The sequence below is a fragment of the Geotrypetes seraphini genome, chromosome 2 (genome assembly GCF_902459505.1).
Source record: "Geotrypetes seraphini chromosome 2, aGeoSer1.1, whole genome shotgun sequence".
Lineage (NCBI taxonomy): Eukaryota > Metazoa > Chordata > Amphibia > Gymnophiona > Dermophiidae > Geotrypetes > Geotrypetes seraphini.
In genome coordinates, this window is record NC_047085.1 from 251227938 (window position 1) to 251248598 (window position 20661).

The window sequence follows — 20661 nt, forward strand, 5'->3', positions numbered from 1 at the left end:
CAATACATCGGCAGCTCGGGCGACTTCGTTGTGTGAAACGAAGTTCGTTGTGTGAATCAAGACATGAAGTTCGTTGTGTGCAGCGTTCGTTGTGCGAGGCGTTCGTTATGCGAGGCACCACTGTATAATAAACACTTTTCTCTATCTAAAGAAAAATAAAATATAATTGAAATTTCCATACTGAAGAAGGCAGCTTAGGAACACTCTCCTTTCATGCTTTAACTTGCTCCCACAATTGCTTAACTAATTTGTAACCACTCCCCAAAGCACAAACCCACCATAACCTATATGGATTGGATTAGCTTTATTACATTTGATATACTGCTAGTACATGAGTATTAAACAGTTTGCAATACAATAAAACCTTGGTTTGCGAGCATAATTCATTCCAGAAGCATGAGTGTAATGCAAAGCATTCATATATCAAAGCAAATTTCCCCATAAGAAATAATGGAAACTCAGACGATTCGTTCCACAACCCAAAAATTTTAATACAAAATACTATACGTACTTGTATTGCAAGACCTCGCTTAGTACAGTCACTACACTCCGGCAGCATCAGAGAGAGAACCATCGGCTCAATTGTGATGATGTGACGCGTGTATACTGTATTTACTCGTAATGCAAGACTTTGCTTGTTTAGAACAGGCACTACACAGTGTCAGAGAGAGAATAACCATCAGCTCAGTTGTGATGTGGTATACTGTATGTACTTGTATACAGTATTAAGTTTTGCTTGTCTTGCAAAACACTTGCAAACCGAGTTACTTGCAATCCAAGGTTTTACTGTATTACAAGAGACGTGAAGGTTACAAAACAAACAAACAAAAAACTAAAATGCATTAGGGAAAGGAGTTACGTGTTTAGAAACCATTAGAGGGTAGAAGAAAGGTGAAAAGTTCGATAGAGGACATGAAAGAAGGTGGGGGTAATGAAGATATGAGAATCAGAGACAGAAAGATCAGTAAGAATTAGAGTCACTGTTGTACTTACTAAACACTCATAAGCAGACTATAGTGAGTACAGTACTCCCCTGAAATTCTCGGGGGTTCTGTTCCAGGAACACCCGCGAAGTTTGAAAAAACATGATTGCAGTTGTGAGTCTGTAAAAAGGCAGGAGAGGGCAGCTGGGGTGCCGGCGGATGCAGTAAATCATACCCAGTATGCTCTGGGGGGGAGGGGAAGAGGATGAGGAATCGGCTGTGCAAAAGGCTGATTGGCTGACCTGGGGGGGGGGTGGAGAGGATGAGGAATCGACTGTGCAAAAGGCTGATTGGCTGACCGGGGGGGGGGGAAGAGGAGGAATCGACTGTGCAGAAGGCTGATTCATGGGCTCATTCCCTGTATTTTCTGACTGGAAGAGGCAGTCAGAAAATACTGCGAATAACTGAGTCCGTGATTTGCAAACCACAAATTCGTGGGGAAACACTGTGCTCCGTTCATTCTTAGATGGTCATATGGTCAATAGTTTATGAATTTTTACTCCTCGAAGATTATCTTGATAACTGCAATATTAACAAAGAACTACTCCAAGTTTATATGTTCACTGCACACCTTGTCAAAGTCCAGCATTTGCTTTAAATCTCTATCTTCCACTGCTCAAAATCACCTTATAGCGAGGAATCGTGAGTGTTAATTCATTACTGGCCTTTCATTTATTTAACCCCATATCTATTGCCATTCCTCTTAAGATAAAGCTTGATTTCAGTGTTACTAATGGTAAATCTGTACATATTTAGCATTAAAAAGAAAAAGAAATGAAGACATAATTGAGATAAGTACAGATTTACCATTAGTAGCCCTAGAGCAGGGGTGTCCAACCTTTTGGCTTCCCTGGGCCGCATTGGCCGAAAAAAATGTTTCTGGGGCCGCACAAATGCGCAAACGCTGCAGCAAGACAGAGGAGAGAGCCGGCAAGACGGTAAACACCCGGGGACAGCAAAGGAAAACACTGCATCGCCCTCGACCGGGGCCACACAAAATACTTCATGAGGCCGCAGGTTGGACACCCCTACCCTAGAGGCATCTTTTTTCTTGAAATTTCCTTGAAAGTGCTTGATAAAGTTGAAAGATACTGAGACTATATTTTGGGGCCCTATTCAATTACAACAATTTCTGAATACTCATGAGATACACGGGATATAATATAAATTTTGCTTGAGGAGTATATTAGAAATACCCCATTAATGTAATGGGCTATTGATCCATTATTTCCTTAGAAATTATGTTGGAAAACTAAGCAAATTCTCTCATTTTATGGGCTAGAAAGGAATACTGTACTTTGTAATAGAGATTGTATTATTTCCTTCCGTATGCTGTTTTCCATGATTCCTTTTCTTTATTCTTTGTGAATTATATGTATGAAGTTGATAAATAAATAAAAAAGCCCTTGTCCCACCAATACAAAAAATATTTATAACATGCCAAATGGTCAGTTTCTTGGGAGGTGGGTCAGCTACCGAAGGAAGAGAAGCCTAGAGTGAGTCAGAGCCTTCAGGGAGCTAAGCTGATGGCCCTGGAATAAGAGGACTGGGGATAGGATCCAGTGTTGTACCAAGGTCGGGGGGTGGGAGGGGGGTCCGCCCCAGATGCACACCCTAAGGGGGTCCACACCAGATCCAGAACCTCCCACCCTATTCTGCCGCTGCTGCTTTCCTGAAACAGCAGCAGAATAAACTTTAAATTAATTTATCGCAGGACCTTGCTGCACCTCCCCACAGCTGCCAGTCCACCCCCTCCGACGTCACTTACTTATTCCAGGGCAGAGCTGGCAGCCGGGGAGAGGTAGCAAGGTCCTGGAATGACTGCATTTAAAAGTTTTACTGCCATTGCTGCTGGTTTGAAAAGCATACAGCAACAGTGGGGAGGTGAGGGATCAAGATACTGGATGGTATTGGGATGGAGAGAGAGAGAAAGGAGCAGGATATTTGTATGGAAGGATGGTGAAGGGAGAGGGAAGTGGGGTAGGATACTGGTATGGAAGGGTGATGAGAGAGATGGAAGGGAGCAGGATACTGGTATGGAATGGTGGTGGAGGGAGAGAAAGGAAGCCGATGCTGATGGAATTGGTGTGCAAGGAAAGGGGAGAGAGACATAAGGGGGAAGGATACTGGATGGAAATGGGTTGAAAGGGGCAGATGCTGATGGAAGTGGGGGAAGGGAGAGACAAGGGCCAGATGCTGATGGAAGTGGGGGAAGGGAGAGACAAGGGCCAGATGCTGATGGAAGTGGGGGAAGGGAGAGACAAGGGTCAGATGTTGATGGAAGTGGGGGAAGGGAGAGACAAGGGCCAGATGCTGATGGAAGTGGGAGAAGGGAGAGACAAGGGCCAGATGCTGATGGAAGAGAGGTGGATAGAGAGAGAGAGAAAGGACAGACTTTGGATGTTAGTGGGGAGGGTAGAGGGGGAGCCTATGCTGGATGGAAGTGCGGATGGGAGAGAGAAGGGAGCAGATGCAGGAAGGAAGTGGGGAGGAGAGAAAGAGGGGAGCAGACACATAGAAGTAGAGAGAGGGGGCCAGAGAGAGAAGATGCTGGATGGAAGGGGTAGCCGGCCACGGCGGTAACAGCTCCAACGCTCATAGGAATTCTAAGAGCATTGAAGCCGTTATTGCCATGGCTGGTGTTAAAAACTGCACTACAATTTTGTAAAATGGGGGGAGGGGTAGCTTGTGATTACATATTCCATACTGGGCGAAGGTGTTTTCTGTGTTGTGTGTACAAAATACATGGTTCTCTGTTAACATTGACTAAGCAGGTTCAATTTGTACTAGTCTGGCTTGTTTAGTTTTACAATGGGTGTATTGTTGTTCTACTGCTCACTGCAGTATGTAAGATTCTGCCTTTTCCTAGGTACACTCTTGTTGTGCAACGTGTGGACTGTTACTAAAACTTATGTTTTTTATATAGATGGGGGGTGTCAAAAATGATGGGCCCCGGGTGTAACATATGCTAGGTAGGCCACTGATAGGATCTCCCTATGCTGAAAGTAAGGGCCAGAGAGACTGGGAAGAAGGAAAGTTCATTGGTGAGAAATTGCCCTAAGCGGGAAGCAGAGGGCAGTAAGCCCAAGTAAATAGATTTTCTTGCCGAGACTAGCCTAGAAAAGCAAGCTGGGAGGGAAAGATTTGGCAAGAGTTTGTGTATTGCTAAAAAACAGTAACTGCCCTAAGAAATGTTGAAAAAGAAGAAATTCTGTTAGCTTGTCCCCTGAAAAGAATGGGAGAAAAGCATGTGTAGGCAGGACTGAAAACCTGGCATTGGATTTTAAAGCTGCCTAAAACATTGCAAGTTACAATTGTCCCACACCTTCAAAGTGGGGAATGCTTTGTAACTTTATTAACAGCGGGATCTGGAGGAGCCGAGTCCTCCAAGGTCCCGGCTTTATAACCTCCCCCGCGCCGTCAATCATTCCCATGCCCCAATCCCTTTCCAGCCTTTCGGTGCGAATAACTCCTGCCCTACTTCCTATCTTAATGCTCCTGGTACTGCTTCTGCTTTTGTTTGGTCTCCACAGGTTTTGCCATCGACTTCAGGGGGTCATGATACAGCAGCGGCTAGACCAGGTGCCGGCAGCATTGTTGGAGTGGCAGAGAGGCTTATTCATCCTCATCGCCTTCTTCTTCTGTGAGGCGTTCAGCACAGGCGGAAACTTTGGCAGGAGGAGGTGGGGAGGTCCCTTTGTGGGAGACTCAGGGCGCGTCTGCGTTAGTAGCTCTCATGGAGCTCTGGGAGAAAGTTCTGTGGGAGTTGCGTCCAAGAATTTGTAGGCGGATATTTTCTGGCTCATGGAAGGTAGGGCTCGCAGGCGGAGCCGGAAGAAATCGAAAAGTGAGAAGAGGGAATCCAAACCTTTCCCAGTGGTGCAGTCTATCATTAATTGGATGCAGGCATTCGGGGAGACTCAGGGCACGCCTGCATTAGTAGCTCTCATGGAGCTCTGGGAGAAAGTTCTGTGGGAGTTGCGTCAAAAAATTTGTAGGCGGATATTTTCTGGCTCATGGAAGGTAGGGCTTGCAGGCGGAGCCGGAAGAAATAAAAAAGTGAGAAGAGGGAATCAAAACCTTTCCCAGTGGTGCGGTTTATCATTAATTGGATGCGGGCATTCATGAGGCTGGCGAGCATATGGGGTCGTTCGCATCCACAGGATTACGGTTTGCTCTTTGCTTACGCGGATTCAGTGCTTGATGCTTATCAGCGCCTTGGTGGGTGGGCCTGGTTGAACTACAATGAGGCGTTTCAAGACAAAATGGAGGAAAACACAAATATGTCATGGGGTATGCAGGGCGTTAACTTGTGGCTTACCCATATGGCCTCCAAGCCATTGTCCGGTTCGGTAGCTCAGGCTCCTCTAGGAGCAGCTGGGAGTGGATGGCCCTCTCGAGGGGAGTCGGGGAGGTGGCACTAGCACAGGTTCGGATGTCTTTTGGAAATTCAAGAAGTCCAACTGCCCCTTTCCCGACTATAAGTTTAGGCATGCCTGTTTGCTCTGTGGCCAGCCACATTCTGCCCTTAAGCGTAATGCTGGGGGCCCTGTGGGAGCAGGAAAGTGAGATTGTTTTGTTGGTGCCTACGCCGATTCAGATGGGGGCTTTGTGGCCATGGCTTTGTTTTTATGGGAATCCAAGGGCTGCAGAGTTGTTGGAGCTTGGTTTTGAAATTCTGTTTCGGGGGGATTTTGTTGGGACACAGGTGCAAAATGCTTCCTCAGTTTCTCAGTTAAGGGTAATTGTTTGTGGGAAATTGGAGGAAGAGTTATGGTTGGGGCATATTGCGGGTACATTTGGGAATGGCTGTTTTCGCAGATGATGATTTCCCTACTGACTGTAATTCCGAAGGAGCCAGGCAAGTTTTGCCTTATCCATAATTTGTCACGGCCTTTAGGGTGCTTGGTGAATGATGGCATTCCGCGTGACCTTTCCTCAGTGCCATATTTGTCATTGGACAGCGCGTTGTGGATTATTGTCCAGGTGGGTCGCACAGGGCCGCCATCAGGGCAGTACTACCAGTCCTGCATTCAGGGGCCCGGAGCTGACAGGGGGCCCGGGCTCCCCCAGGGTCCTAGGTAGTGTTCTAAGGCAGGGGCGCCAGTAGCTCGCCAAGGCAAAGTGAGTCGATCACCCAGGACTCACTTTGTCTTGGCGATCTAATCTATCGGGCCGATCAGTCTTCCTCTCCCCGACGTCAATTCTGCAGTCGGAGAGGAAGTTCGGGCCAGCCAATCGCTGCCTGGCTGGGCGGAACTTCTTCTCCGACGGCAGAATTGACGTCGGGGAGAGGAAGACTGATCGGCCCGAAGCAGGGAGATCATGCGTCGGCGTCGGCGTCGGCTTTGGGGCCTGTTATCCATTGGTGGATCCTGTTCCCCGATGGCAGCGGCAGTGGCAGTGGCTTGGGGAACGGCAGGGAGAAAGAAAGAAAGGGGGGCAGGCAGGGAAACAGAAGGAAAGAAGAGAAACAGAAAAAAAGGGGGCATGAAGAGAGGAAGAAAAAGTTGGGGGGAGGGAATGAGGTGTGGAGGAGAGGAAGCATACAGGCTGAAAGAAGGGAAGAAAGATTGGATGCACAGTCTGAAGAAGAAAGTGCAACCAGAGACTCATGAAATCACCAGACAAGGTAGGAAAAATGATTTTATTTTAAATTTAGCAAAGTGGAGGCAGTATTACCACAGTTTTCAAAGGAATTTGCCCAAATAACTTAATAGTTAACTGGGTAAATTCCCAGAGATGAAAACTTCCCTTCACTTACTATGCACAGTTCTGAATTTATATCTGCTGTCTATATTTTACAATATGGTCCCCTTTTACTAAACCGCAATAGTGGTTTTTAGCGCAGGGAGCCTATGAGCGTCAAGAGCAGCGCTGGGCATTCAGCGCAGCTCCCTGCGCTAAAAACTGCTATTGTGGTTTAATAAAAAGGATGGAGGGTATATTTGTCTATTTTTGTATGGTTGTTACTGAGGTGACAATGCATAGAGTCATCTGCCTTGACCTCTTTGAAAAAAAACTCAGAATAGGAATGATAATTAACATTTTCTCAGCGTATAGTGTGCTTTGTGTTTTTTAATTTTATTGTTGGTAGATCATTTTGACTTGGTCATTTTAAAGTAGCTCACAAGCTCAAAAAGTTTGGGCACCTCTGAGCTAGAGCATTGAAACTGTGTATTTCTATTTTATCCCCCCTTTTACAAAACTGTGGAGCATTTTTTAGCGCCAGCCGTGGTGGTAGCAGCTCTGATGCTCAGAATTCTATGAGCGTCAGGGCTGTTACCACTGTGGCTAAAATCCACACTACAGTTTTGTAAAAGAGTGAGGGGTTAGTTTGTGATGACATATTCCATACTAGGCGAAGGTGTTTTCTGTGTTCTGTGTGTTCGAAAGACATGGTTTTCTGTTAGGATTGACGGTGTAGGATTGATCTGTGCTGGTCTGGCTTGTTTAGTTTTACAATGGGTGTATTGATGTACTGCTCACTGCAATATGTAAGATGCTGCCTTTTCCTAGGTACTCATGTGTGACGTGTGGTTTGTTACTAAAAATCATGTTTTTCTTACAGATGGGGGGGGTGCCAAAAAATGATGGGCCCCGGGTATTACATATGCTACGTACGCCACTGTATGTAAAGATACCAGAAAGCTGGCGTAGCAAAAACTTTAAGTAAATTGTTATTCTTCTAAGTTTTGAGTATTTAACCCTCCCACAATCTCATGGGCACTCGTTTCAAGTTTCAAGTTTATTGAGATTTTAATTTAAACGCAATATCAAATATTTTCAATGCGTATAACAAAAATAAATTTGGGGAAATAAATAAAACCATTTGAACAATAAACATACAAAAATATCCATAGATGATTAAAATTATATAAGGAGTACAAGGATAAACTACATTTGTTTAAAAATGCGTTCTCCGCGCCTGCTCATAAATTTGTTGACTGGAAGGATCCAGCAATGTGGCCAGATGCCATTCAGGACAAAGACAGAGAAAGAATTGTGCAATTTGGATTAATGATGGAAGATGATTTAAAGCAAATGGCACAGTCTATGAGTAAAGATCTTGACGGACGTCCTTTTTTTGAATATCTCCTGTATGCCAAATCACCCAATGGACGTGAGAAGATTTTACGGGACTGGCTTAGGTGGAGCATTAGCAGAAAAGTATGTGTGTATTCGGCCCATGGAAGAAGGGGGGACGTCGGGGGGGGGGGGGGAAGGGGTGCGTGGGGGGCCCAATAGGATTGCTCAGTAAGGGGCCCAGAAATTTCTGATGGTGGCCCTGGGGTCGCAGTGCGCTTTTGGCGAAGGTGGATATTGAATCGGCCTTCCGGTAGCTGTTGATTCATCCCAGGTCCTATCCCTTGTTGGGTTTTCGCTTTGAGGGCTCCTATTTTTATGATTGCTGTCTGTCTATGGGCTGTTCTATTTCTTGCGCGTACTTTGAAATGTTCAGTTCATTCTTGCATTGGGTTCTAGTCAGTAGGGTGGGCTGGAACTCCATGGTTCACTACTTAGATGACTTCTTGTTTATTGGTGTGGGGAGGCAGTGGTGTGTGCGCACAGTTGAAAAAACTGCTACATAAGTACAAACTATCCATCCATGATGCAAAAAAGACCTACTTTGCCAATCTCCTACAAAAAGCTCCAAACATATTGAGGAACCTCTTCACACTGACAAAAAGCTTGCTCATTGCCTCACAAGGCCTCAAAGCCCAGCAAGCAGCCAAAATGAACCCCCCTATGTGAAAAAACTTGGAACCGAAACCCTCAATTGCTTTGAATCATGACAACCTAGCAAAAACAATCACTACACTATGACTTTCTGGATCCATCCTTGACCCATGCCCACCTAACCTCTTAACAGCCACAAAAGACACCTTTGTCAAATTGATCCTACCACTAATAAATTCCTCCCTGCTTTTAGGAATGGTACCGCAAAGCTGGAAATCAGCTATTGTCAGGCCAATCTTAAAAAGCCGACTCTGGATCCTAACAAATCCAGCAACTATAGAACAGTCTCCAACTTTCTCTTCGTCTCTAAGGGGACGGGTTTTCTGGGGATGGGTGTTTACACTCGGTTTGTCGGCAAGCTGTGAAGACTATCTTTAAAGTCAACTTAAACAGGAGATTGTAGCAATTGTTTGAGGAATAAAAAGGTAGGAAATATAGATGTGGTCAGTGAGATCATGTTAGATCCTGAAGTATCCCAGTGGGTCCTGGAAGATCCTATGCTTTTAGAGGGGAAGAAATGCTGGATCCTTGCAGATCCTCATATATCCTGGTGGATCCTGGAAGATCCTGTGCTTTTGGAGGGAAAGGCATGCTGGATATGGGCGTTGCCAGCCATATTGGTGGGGATGAGAGCTGAATGCTGCCAGGTACATACCTTCTTAGGGAGGCGATGTTTGGATCCCGGTAGATACTAGCATATCCTGTTGGATCCTAGAAGATCCTGTGCCCTAGAGAGGAAGGAATGCTGGATCCTGGCTTATCCTGACATATCCTAGTGGATTCTGTGATTCTGTAGGTGAAGGATCTCTCACGGTCTGAAATATCCTGGTGGATCCTGGAAGATCCTGTCCTTTTGATGGGTAAGAAGCAGGGCCGGATTTAGATGAAAAGAGGCCCTAGGCTATTCCACTTATGAGGCCCTTTCACCTCCCATTTTTAAGTTTGTAAATTACATGAGATAATAAAATACATCATTACAGTGATATATTTCAATATGTTAAATGAAACATGTTGTTATTGGTATTAACCTTTATAAAAAATGTGACACGGATAATAAATAAAAAAAAGTCGAGAACACTTATTTGGACATTTATTCTCAGCACCATATATAGTACTTGTAACAATAACTAATCAAACATAACACACAACATTGCCCCTTCCTATGTCCATAGTGCCCCCAGTGCGTCCTTCCTCACCTCACCCCCTCTGATGCCCGCCTGCCTCCCATCCCCCTTCCATTGAACACACCCCATGCCATCCTGCCTGCCTGCCTTCCATTAACCCCCCCACCCCCCCTCCGATGCCAGCCTGCCTGCCTCCCATCCCCCTTCCACTGAAACCCCCCACCCCACCCCACCCCCGATGCCAGTCTGGGCTGCCCTGTCCTGACGGATCCACGTTTTGCCTCTCTCCCCGCAGGGCTGGACTTTGCCCAGCTGTTTCTGGACTGACGTCTTTCCCTCCCCGATCCTCCTCCCAGGGCAAGAAAAAGAAAGGGAGAAGCCGAGTCAGCGCCCCATTGCGGCCGGAGCCGGTTCCAATCCCGAAGCGTAGAATTTCTCCTTATTCTCGGTTCAGTGTTTTAGTGTTCACTGTTTTTAGAATAGTGTAATTTTAGTTTTGCTAACAATTTGAATGTAGGCCCCTCTTAATCTTGAGGCCCTAGGCTGAAGCCTAGTTAGCCTATAGGAAAATCCGGCCCTGGTAAGAAGTGCAGGATATAGATGTTTTCTGCCTTATAGATGGTAAAAGGTGCTGAATCCAGGTTACATACCTTCCAGGGGTCAGAATTACAGGCTCCTGGCTTATTTTGGCACATCCTATGCTTCTGATAGGGAAGGAGTGCGGAGTATGGAAGTTTCCTGCCTTATAGGTTGTGAAGGGTGCCGATCCAGGTGGATACAGCCCTTCCTGCAGGATCCTGAAATATCCTGGCACATCCTACAGGATTCCTGGCAGGCCCTATGCTTTTGATGGGGAAGGAATGTCGGGTATGGATGCTTCCTGCCTTATAGTTGGTGAAGAGTACGGAATCCAGGGGGGATACAGCCTTTCCTGGGATCAGAATTGCAGGATCTTGGCAGCTACCTGTAGATCCTGTGCCCATTTTCTTTTCAGTTCAATGATTTTTATTGATTTTAATAAAATACAAACATACAATAAATGTTAACAAGGCAAGATACAGACGAGTTGTACAAAGCAAAGAATCATAAAATATTATCTATGCAATACAACAAGCTGACCTCTGCCTATCTAAAAAGAAAGTGTCAGCACAACCTGCAGCCATAACCATATTCAATATCGAAAGCACAGAGGAACACCGGAGTTATACCCCCTGTGCCCATTTTCTAACTTTTTTTTTTTTTTAACTTCCTAAACTGTTTCTCCCCTGCCTGTTTTAACACGAGTGGCACTGGTGCTACAATCGGCTGAGCTGATGGGGAAGAAGAGAAAAGCCGCTATCAGCCGAGCTGGCACAGTTCCACAATCAGATGATCATGGCTACGGTGCCTGCTCAGATGATCGCGGTTCTGTACCAGCTCAGCGGCATAGTAAGGGGGGAGGGGAGGGGGGCCATGTTGGTGGGGGCGCCGGAACCCCTCCTCCTCCCTGCCCCCATCTCTTCCCATTCCTTCCCTTTACACACGCGCCTCCCTTCCCTTCCACCACACCTCTAGTTGAAGTTGTTTGCGGCAGTCAACATGCTCTTTACGACCCCGTCGTCTCTCCCTCTGATGTCACTTCCAGGTACCGCGCATAGAAAGTGACATCAGAGGGAGAGCTGACAGGGTCACGAGGAGCACGTTGTTGACCGCCGTGAGCAACAACTTCAACTAGAGGTACAATAGAAGGTAAGGGGGGAAACGCCTGGTATGGGGGAGGGATGCCTCTCACCTTCACTACGCCACTGGCTCAGCTGATAGGGGTTCTTTGTTTTCTCCCCTGCCGGCTCAGCTGATTGTGGCACAGGTGCTTGCCAGCTGATCGCGGGGGGTGGAGAAGAGGGGTTGTTTTTTTTGAGGGGGGGTTAGTGAGCAGGGGGGATAGAGCTGTGCCTATCTGCTCTTCTGAGCAAGTGCAAGTGGCAGGCACAGTTCTTCCCCCTTTTACCAGAGCTGCTCCGCACAAATAGCATGCATATAATTTGCATGCTATTGTGCTGAGCATCACCCTATAAATTTAAATCGCTCCCGACACGGTATTTATTACTGTGCTGTTGGAGCGTTCTGCACCCTGCCCTAGCCCTCTACGTTTAGGAGGCCAGGATGCTCTTACTCCCAAGGAGTTCTGTCAACTGATTCTTGATCCTATTATATAAAGGAGGCCTCATTTTGCTGGAGCCAAAATGAGGGGGGCGAGGTGCACTCAGGTATCGCTCAAAGCCATCTGAAAAGCAAAACCATAATGCAGCTGGCATGACAGCAGGCAGAGGTCTGTTGCACTTCTTTTACAGCAGGGGTGTCCAACCTGCGGCCCTGTGAAGTATTTTGTGCGACCCCGGTCGAGGGTGATGCAGTGTTTTCCTCTGCTGCCCCCGGGTGTTTACCGTCTTGCCAGCTCCCTCCTCTGTCTTGCTGCGTTTGCGCAGCCCCAGAAACATTTTTATGGGCCAATGCGGCCCAGGGAAGCCAAAAGGTTGGACACCCCTGATTTACAGAATGCCTGAAATTAATTCACACTCTGGGTTAGGCTTTTCTGTTAAGGTTGAACAACTCACTTCCAAGGAACATGGGGAGAGGGCAATTATCTGGTGCACCTTGGAGTCCTGTAACCTTGAAACACAAACATTTTCTGGCAGAAGACAGATTCCACCTTTTCGACAGTCTCACATATTAGTTCAGCCAGAAGGTGCTGATCTTCTCCTGCTGCAGGTTTAGAAACAGTTATGGAAGAAGGAGCAGCTACATCCTTGCTGAACTGTATAAAAGACACTAATGTAATGTAATTTATTTCTTATATACCGCTACATCCGTTAAGTTCTAAGCGGTTTACAGAAAATATACATTAAAATTATAAGTAAGAAAAGGTACTTAGAAATTCCCTTACTGTCCCGAAGGCTCACAATCTAACTAAAGTACCTGGAGAGTAATAAAGAAGTGAAAAGTAGAGATAGAGGAAAAATAAAAAATAAACTTTCTAACAAGACTGTATTGAACTAAGTACTTTGGAAGGTAGAAGAGAGGAGAGAAAGGAATAGATGCAGAAGGAGGAACCGTTGAACAAAAGAATTCTGGAGAAATTTAAATGATAGAAATAGAACAAAACAAAAACAAGTGGCAAAACAATGAATAAGATTGAAAATAATTCATAAACTGGAAAAAAAAAAATAACATTCACTTGCCTAGTAATTAGTTTAAATAAGTTTGACCAGGTTGCTAAAAATCACCATTTAAATCCAAAGTGTTGCTGGGTTGTTGTTGGTTTTTCTCCCACTGCCTGGATAAACTACAGCCTATTTTAACTGCCCCTCTGGTTGTCATTCTGCACGGAGTCCCCCAGCTGAACGTCTTCTCCTCTGCCCGTTATGACCTGCTCTTCTCTTCCTGAGTGGTCAGACCGGCAGAGAAGGAAAGAAGGCATGGTAGGGGGCTCCACCTAAATGCATAGTAGCAGTGGCAATTAAAAAAAAAAAAAAAGATGAGGTCTGCTGTTAAGGTGGCCGGATCACGAAAAATCCTGTTTTACCAGAATCTCAATCAATACTGTTCAATGGAGATCCTGAAAATCTTGGTTTTATCTTGTTCCCTAAAATACTGCACAGCAGCTTAATCCATATAATTTATGGCTGGACATGAATTTTTCAGTTCGCACAGTAGTTATGGTTCCTCCAAAAGTGAACTGCATAAATCATTTTAAATATTGACTACAAATCTCACTGGTAATTTATAGCGGTAGACTCTAAACTTTTTGCATGCCTGAGCACTATGAAAGTTATCTGGAGAAGAAGATCAACACCCCCGAAAACAAAACCTCAAACAACCACAACAACACTCATATACCCGGAAACAACTTACATTCCACAGACAAACACGACCTCCCTTACATGTGCCTATGTCAACATCAGATCTCTAGGACCCAAAACAGAAAACATAAAAAATTGGATAACAACAGAAAAACTTGACTGCTTATTCCTCACTGAAACCTGGCTAACCTCAGACACAGACCCTAGAATAAAAGAAGTATGCCCGCCGGGATACAAAATAACAGTAACCTGCAGAGAGAAAAAAAGAGGAGGAGGACTAGCAATAATATTCAAAAACTCCATAACTCTAAACATACTCGAGAAAGTATCCACTCCACAAATGGATTTCCTAGCGTGCCAACTCACAAACACAACACAAAAAAACCCTCTAAACTGCCTGCTCTGCTACATAACACCAGGAAACTGGACCACTGTGAGACCCGAATTTGAAAACTTCATCTACCAAAATTCACTAACAGCTGATTTTAACCTCATACTAGGAGACCTAAACCTACACCTAGAAGACCCAACCTCCATACCAGCAAACAACTGTCTATCCTTCCTCAATGCATTATCCTTCAAGATCCTAAACCCACAAACCACGCATGAAAAAGGTCATCAACTGGACATTGCAGCATTCATGTCTCACCAACCATCCAATCAAGAAATCCAAACTCCTAACGGAACATGGTCCCCATCCCTATGGTCAGACCACTACATCTATAACTTCAATATCAATTGGACCAAAACCAAATTCACACCTCAATCAAAAAAAACCACATATACCTCACGCAAACATATCGACCCAACCATCTTCTGGTCAAAGGTAGACGAAACCATCCAAGACTGCGACCCAAAAAACTTCATCTCCCACTGGAAAAATGTATCCACCAACATCCTTGATAACCTGGCACCCCTACAAACCAAAACCAGAATCAGCAGGAAATCAGACCAATGGTTTGATAATGAATTACTCCAACTCAAAAGACAGTGTAGAAGATTAGAAAGAAAATGGAGAAAAAAGAACCAAGAACAAACAAAAACCGACTGGAAAAAAATCAACAAACTATACAAAAACCGACTAAAAGACAAGAGGAAAAGTTACTATACCAAGCTCATAGGCACAGAAACACAAGATTCCAAAAAAATTTTCCAAATCCTGAAAGAATTAACAGACACCAAACCACACACTACCACCACGAACACACCTCTGCCATCACCTACCCTCTTAGCAGAACATTTCAAGAATAAAATCACCAACACCAGAGCCACACTCATCCTCAACCCATCCAAGCAAAATCCAATCACAATCCACCCTACAGGAAAAGAGGCAATCGCAGCAGACAGAATTTGGACTCAATTCCCAAACATACAATGGTCAGAATTCAACAAATTCTACAAAAAATACAGCCATGCCTCCTGTGACCTCAACCATTGCCCCTCATATCTCCTTACCACCTCTAGTGTAAAGTTCCGCACCACAACTCTACAATGGATCCAATTCACGCTCACAGAGGGCACATTCCCTGACAACCTCAGCGAAATCGTCATCACCCCAATCCAAAAAGATCCAAAGGCACCACAAAACCTCCCAGCTAACTATAGACCTATAGCCTCAATTCCGCTATATGTCAAAATTATAGAAGGCCTAGTAGCCAAACTCCTCACCAATTACATAGAGGACCACAACCTACTCCACCCCATGCAATCAGGATTCAGAACAAACTTCAGCACAGAGACATTACTAGGCTCCCTCATGGATACCGTCAGACAACAACTTAGTACAGGAAAAAAAATGCTACTCATACAACTGGACCTATCGGCGGCATTCGACCTAGTAGACCACAACATCCTTCTACAGATCTTAGATGCAATAGGCATCTCAGATAAAGTATACACATGGTTCGAAGGATTCCTAAAACTCAGAACCTACAGTGTAAAATCAAACAAAGAAAAATCAGAATCCTGGTCAAACCCCTGCGGCGTACCACAAGGATCTCCACTATCCCCCACCCTCTTCAATCTATACACTGCCTCTCTAGGAACTCATCTGGATAATATAGGCATAACATCCTATAGCTATGCGGATGACATCACCATCCTCATCCCATACGATCATTCCAAACCAACCATGACAGACGAACTTCACCAAACACTGGAAGCAGTCACAACCTGGATGGAAAATCACAAACTTAAACTCAACCAAGACAAAACCAAATTCATCCTCCTAGAAAACGACAAGATCCAAACCACAACCATACTAGACATAAACGCAACCAAATATCCCATCCAAACAACCATAAAACTACTAGGCATGACCATAGACAGATGCTGCACAATGCAACCGCAAATAAACAAAACAACTCAAAAATCATTCGCAATCATGAGAAACCTGAGACAAGTCCGAAAATTCTTTGAAAGTACACAATTCCTACTTATAGTACAATCCCTGATACTAGGCATATTGGACTACTGTAACATACTATTCCTCCCATGTCCAGCAAATACGATAAGACAACTCCAAACAATCCAAAATACAGCCTTAAGACTCGCCTATTCACTGAGAAAACACGACCACATCACTGAGGCCTTCATCAACTCACACTGGCTCCCAATCCAAGAAAGAATCCAATTCAAATTCTACTGCATATTATATAAAACCCTACACGGAGACAGCCCATCATACCTGAACAATCGCCTCATCCAAGCAACCAACACCAGACACAGAAAAACGCACTCCCCATTCATACCCCCCCCATCCAAAGAAGTAAAAAGAACAAAACAATATGACGGCCTCCTAGCCACACAGGCTGCAAGACTAGACAACCAGATATCCAACCTTCTGATGACAACCCCAGACTATAAGACGTTCAGAAAAGAAATAAAAACCACACTTTTCAAGAAATTCCTAAAACAGCAATAACAACACGACCTCTAAAAGCCCTTAAGATCTACATCTTACCTACCTAGCTATTCATTATAATTCATGCAATTCTGTAATTCTGTAATTCTGTAATTCTCTAACTCTGTAATTCTGTAATTCTTTAATTCATTGTAATCCTGTCCTTAAACTAACCTTTTGTAATCCGCCTTGAACCGCAAGGTAATGGCGGAATAGAAATCCCGAATGTAATGTAATGTAATGTAATGTAATGTAATTTCATGGACTTTGGTTTGTGCTGTACTGTCATATCAATTCCTTTGACTTTTTCCAAACTGCTTTCAACTCTTAACTCCCACTTACTGCTGTCAGATACCTAGACCCACTATAATCTACCCAACCCTGAAATGTCCAGTCTAAGGCCCAAATTCACTAAGCAAACCGATCATGTACCAATCGGTTTACGAGCCCTATGCGACCAAATTTCCCTCCAACCCCATTCACTAAAGCATGTAGCGATCCTCCCATGCAAATTAGCAAAACTCCATGCAAAATAGCCAAGCGATTGATTCACTAACAATTGCTTGGCTATTTTGAATCGGGTTTTACTATTAGCAAACCCGATTGCTGCAGACCTGTCGGTAACCGAGTTACCGTCAGATCTGTAGGTTTTTTGACAGGCCTGCCTGTCTTTTTTATTCATTTTTTTCCATGGCACAGATATTTTGCATGTATTACACACACAAAATATCTGCCCCCCTAAAAAAAAAAAAATGAATAAAAGACAGGCAGGCCTGTCAAAAAAATGTACCCCCACACACAAAGGCGCCCCCCAAGCACGCCATCCCCCCACCCCCAACCGGCATGGCCCTCGCCCCCTCCCAGCATGGCCCACCCACCCTCGGCACCAAAAGTTTGGGAGCAGGAGGGGTGCTCGGTCCCGCCTGCTCCTAGGCCTCCCATCCCCCCGGCCCACCCCTGGTTGGCCCAGGCAGTCGGGCCCGGCCCACCCACCCTGGACCCTTTAAAATAGTTGGGAGCAGGAGGGGTGCCCGGTCCCTCCTGCTCCTTCCAACAAGGCTCCCATCTTCAGGAGCAGGAGGGGTGTCCGGACCCTCCTGCTCCTACTCCGATCTTTGGGAGCAGGAGGAAAGTCCTCCTGCTCCCCGGGCCGCTGCTGCGCATAAGCAGCCTTAGCCCCCACCCCAGCGTATCATCTGATGTACGGGGAGGGGCCTAAGGTACTGATTAGCTGAGGCACCTCAGGCTCCATCCAGGGAGGGGCCCGAAGTGCCTCAGCCAATCAGTGCCTTAGGCCCCTCCCTGTGCATTATATTATGTGCCGAGGCGGGGCCTAAGGCCGCTATTGCACAGTGGTGGCCCGGGAAGCAGAAGCAGGAGGACTTTCCTCCTGCTCCCGAAGATCGAAGTAGGAGCAGGAGGGTCTGGGCACCCCTCCTGCTCCCGAAGATGGGAGCCTTGTTGGAAGGAGCAGGAGGGACCGGGCACCCCTCCTGCTCCCAACTATTTTAAAGATACCGTGGTGGGTGGGCCGGGCCCGACCGCCTGGGCCGACCAGGGATGGGCCAGGGGGTAGGAGCAAGAGGGACTGAACACCCCTTCTGCTCCCAACTTTTTGGTGTGTGTGTGTGGGGGAGTGTGCCGGGAGGGTGGGAGGCCTAAGAGCAGGAGGGACTGAGCACCCCTCCTGCTCCCAACTTTTTTGTGTGTGGGGGTGGGGGGGGTGGGCCATGCCGGGAGGGGGATGAGGGCCGTGCCGTGCCGAGGGAGGGTGAGGGAGAGATCAGGGCAAAGCAGGGCAGGTAGGACAGATCGGGGCCTGGGGGGTGTCCGGCAGGGCCGGTATGTTGGGCCAGTGGGTGGGGCTAGTGTAGGCTCTCCTGCCTGCCCTGCTCTGCCCCGATCTCTCATGCATACTCACCGGACTCTCCTGCTCTCTGCCGCCATTCCCCGTAGTGCAGGCCCACTTTAAAACCACATGCTTGCACTGCAGGGAATGGCGGAAGAAAGCAGGAGAGTCCGGGAGCAGGCAAGAGAGATCTGGGAAGAGCAGGGCAGACAGGAGAGATCGGGGCTGAGCCCTGACAGCAGTGACAGGAGGCTGCTTTTCCTGTCACTACTGTCAGGATGTGCGCATGAGTGGGGATCACTCTCTAGTGATCCTGGCCATGGGTAGGGTGTGTGTTAACGATTGTCCTCATTTGCATGCAGGCCTTTAGTGAATTTGTCAGACGGCATGCAAATGAAAACAAATCGCACATGGTTTGGAGGTTTAGTGAATCTAGGCCTAAATTAGATTGTAAGCCCTTCTGAGCAGGGACTGTCTATTGTGTATTAGAATGTACAGTGCTATAGAAATAATTAGTAGTATTAGACTACCAACTCAAACACAAACCCCTAGTTCCTCTCGAACCCAGTAAATGAGAGTTAGCAAGATAGTGTAGCATTAAAACCCCCAAAAACTAACCTGTTTAAACGAGACAAGGGGCTGGCGAAAATCCACCTGGAGCATGTTTCCTAGGAAGGGAATTGACGAGGGTCCTGGGGGGTAGCGGTTCCAGGTCTTCCTGCGCTTCATGAAGTCCAAAAGCAGGACAAAGACGGTGAGGAAGATGCCCAGGAAGGTGACATTGTTACAGCAGGAGGACAGCAGCTCCATGTGCACTGTACCTCTTTTGTCTCTTTCCTCTGTTTTCTTTCTCTTCCTGAGCTAGTTTTCTCCCTCTGCCTTGCTACAGCTTTAGCTTGTTGACTAGTTCCTCTGCATCCGTTTAATAACGGGTGAGATTGATTGGAAAAGCAGATAGTTTGCTAAGATCTTGCCAAGGGGAAGAACCATTACCTCCCAGTTAATTTACATGCTATAAAGTTACAGAACAGCCTCGTCCTGAACCAAAACGCTATTGTAATTTCAGCATGCATTTTTGTGCAAGATTCTTCAGTTTCAGTTTTCACATTCTCTCTTGTGCTGCTGCTTACTAAAACTTTGTGCTGTGTGTTTAACTCGGTTATTTTGGTTGTGTTAAAACTGTACTTATAGGCCTGGCTCCAGGATTTTATCTGGTGGAAGGGCAGCACGCACAAAAGCTGGAGAAATGTTTTTGTTTCAGATCAGAGATTCTTAACTAGTGATGCCTGGACCCCGAAAGGCTGCAGGAAGAGCTCAGACAGAGGAGTGGAGAAGAGTCTTGAAATCGGAGGCAATTTACTGAAACTTTCTAGACAGAATAAATGCAGTTATTAGGACAGTTGTTGGTAGTACAGTATAACTTTGTGTGCTACTGTTTTGAAGCTACTGTATATCTTAGCAATTAGCACTGCTAGCAGCTGACAGTGACATATACAGCTGTCAATAGTCACTTATGGACTTGTGGTTTAGGAATGGGTGTGAGGGTTTTGTTAAACAAGTTAAGAACCCCTGAATTAGAGTGTCAGGCTGACAACCAGCAACACCTAGTTCCAATCTTGCTGCCATGTCCTGTGACCTTGGGCAAGTCAGTTCACCTTCATTGCTTCATGTACAAACAGATTACAATCCTTCCAGGGACAGGGAAATACTATGGGGGTAATAATCAAAACAGAAAAACGTCTAAAAAAGCGCACAAGTCAGGGTTTGGACGTATTACGCAGCAAAACGTACAAGTAACCATAATCAAAGGTCGGCCAGCTGCACGTCCCACGCCACAAAACGTCGAACGTAAGTCGTCCAAATTGGGGGCATTCCGGGGGCGGTCCGAGGGCGGGTTTAGGCCCCAAATGTACAAATACGATAGCCAAAGCCACATCAGTTTGCTCAGTACGTTCAAAGTAGCGTTTTGACTTAGACCTGCTTTCACAACGACTAAGCTATTCCAGCGTGTGTCGTGCAGTCTACAGGTAAGGAAAGAGTGTGTAATATCGTGTCTGTATACCCCCTCACTCCCACCATCTCTATCTCAACTTCCCCACGTATGTTCTCACTGCTGTGTGTCACCTCACGTTTCATCCACCTCTGCAAACAACCCTCTCTCATCCTACCTCCTATCACCATCACCAGCTCATTCTCTTACATCTATTACAGCTTACTCATGCAC

General features: G+C 45.9%; 1 protein-coding gene across 2 annotated transcripts in view; it reads right to left on the bottom strand.

Moving 5' to 3' along the window:
- LOC117353427 (cytochrome P450 2D15-like) overlaps window positions 1–19455 on the bottom strand; it is a 99351-nt gene extending 79896 nt beyond the window's left edge. For both annotated transcript variants that reach the window (XR_004537936.1, XM_033929346.1), the window contains exon 1: window positions 19056–19455. Coding sequence is in view for 1 of the 2 variants with exons in the window: in XM_033929346.1 (XP_033785237.1) it covers window positions 19056–19247 (192 nt within the window). In the remaining variant the exon portion in view is untranslated. The remainder of the gene's footprint in view (window positions 1–19055) is intronic.
- Between the last annotated feature and the right edge of the window lie 1206 nt (window positions 19456–20661).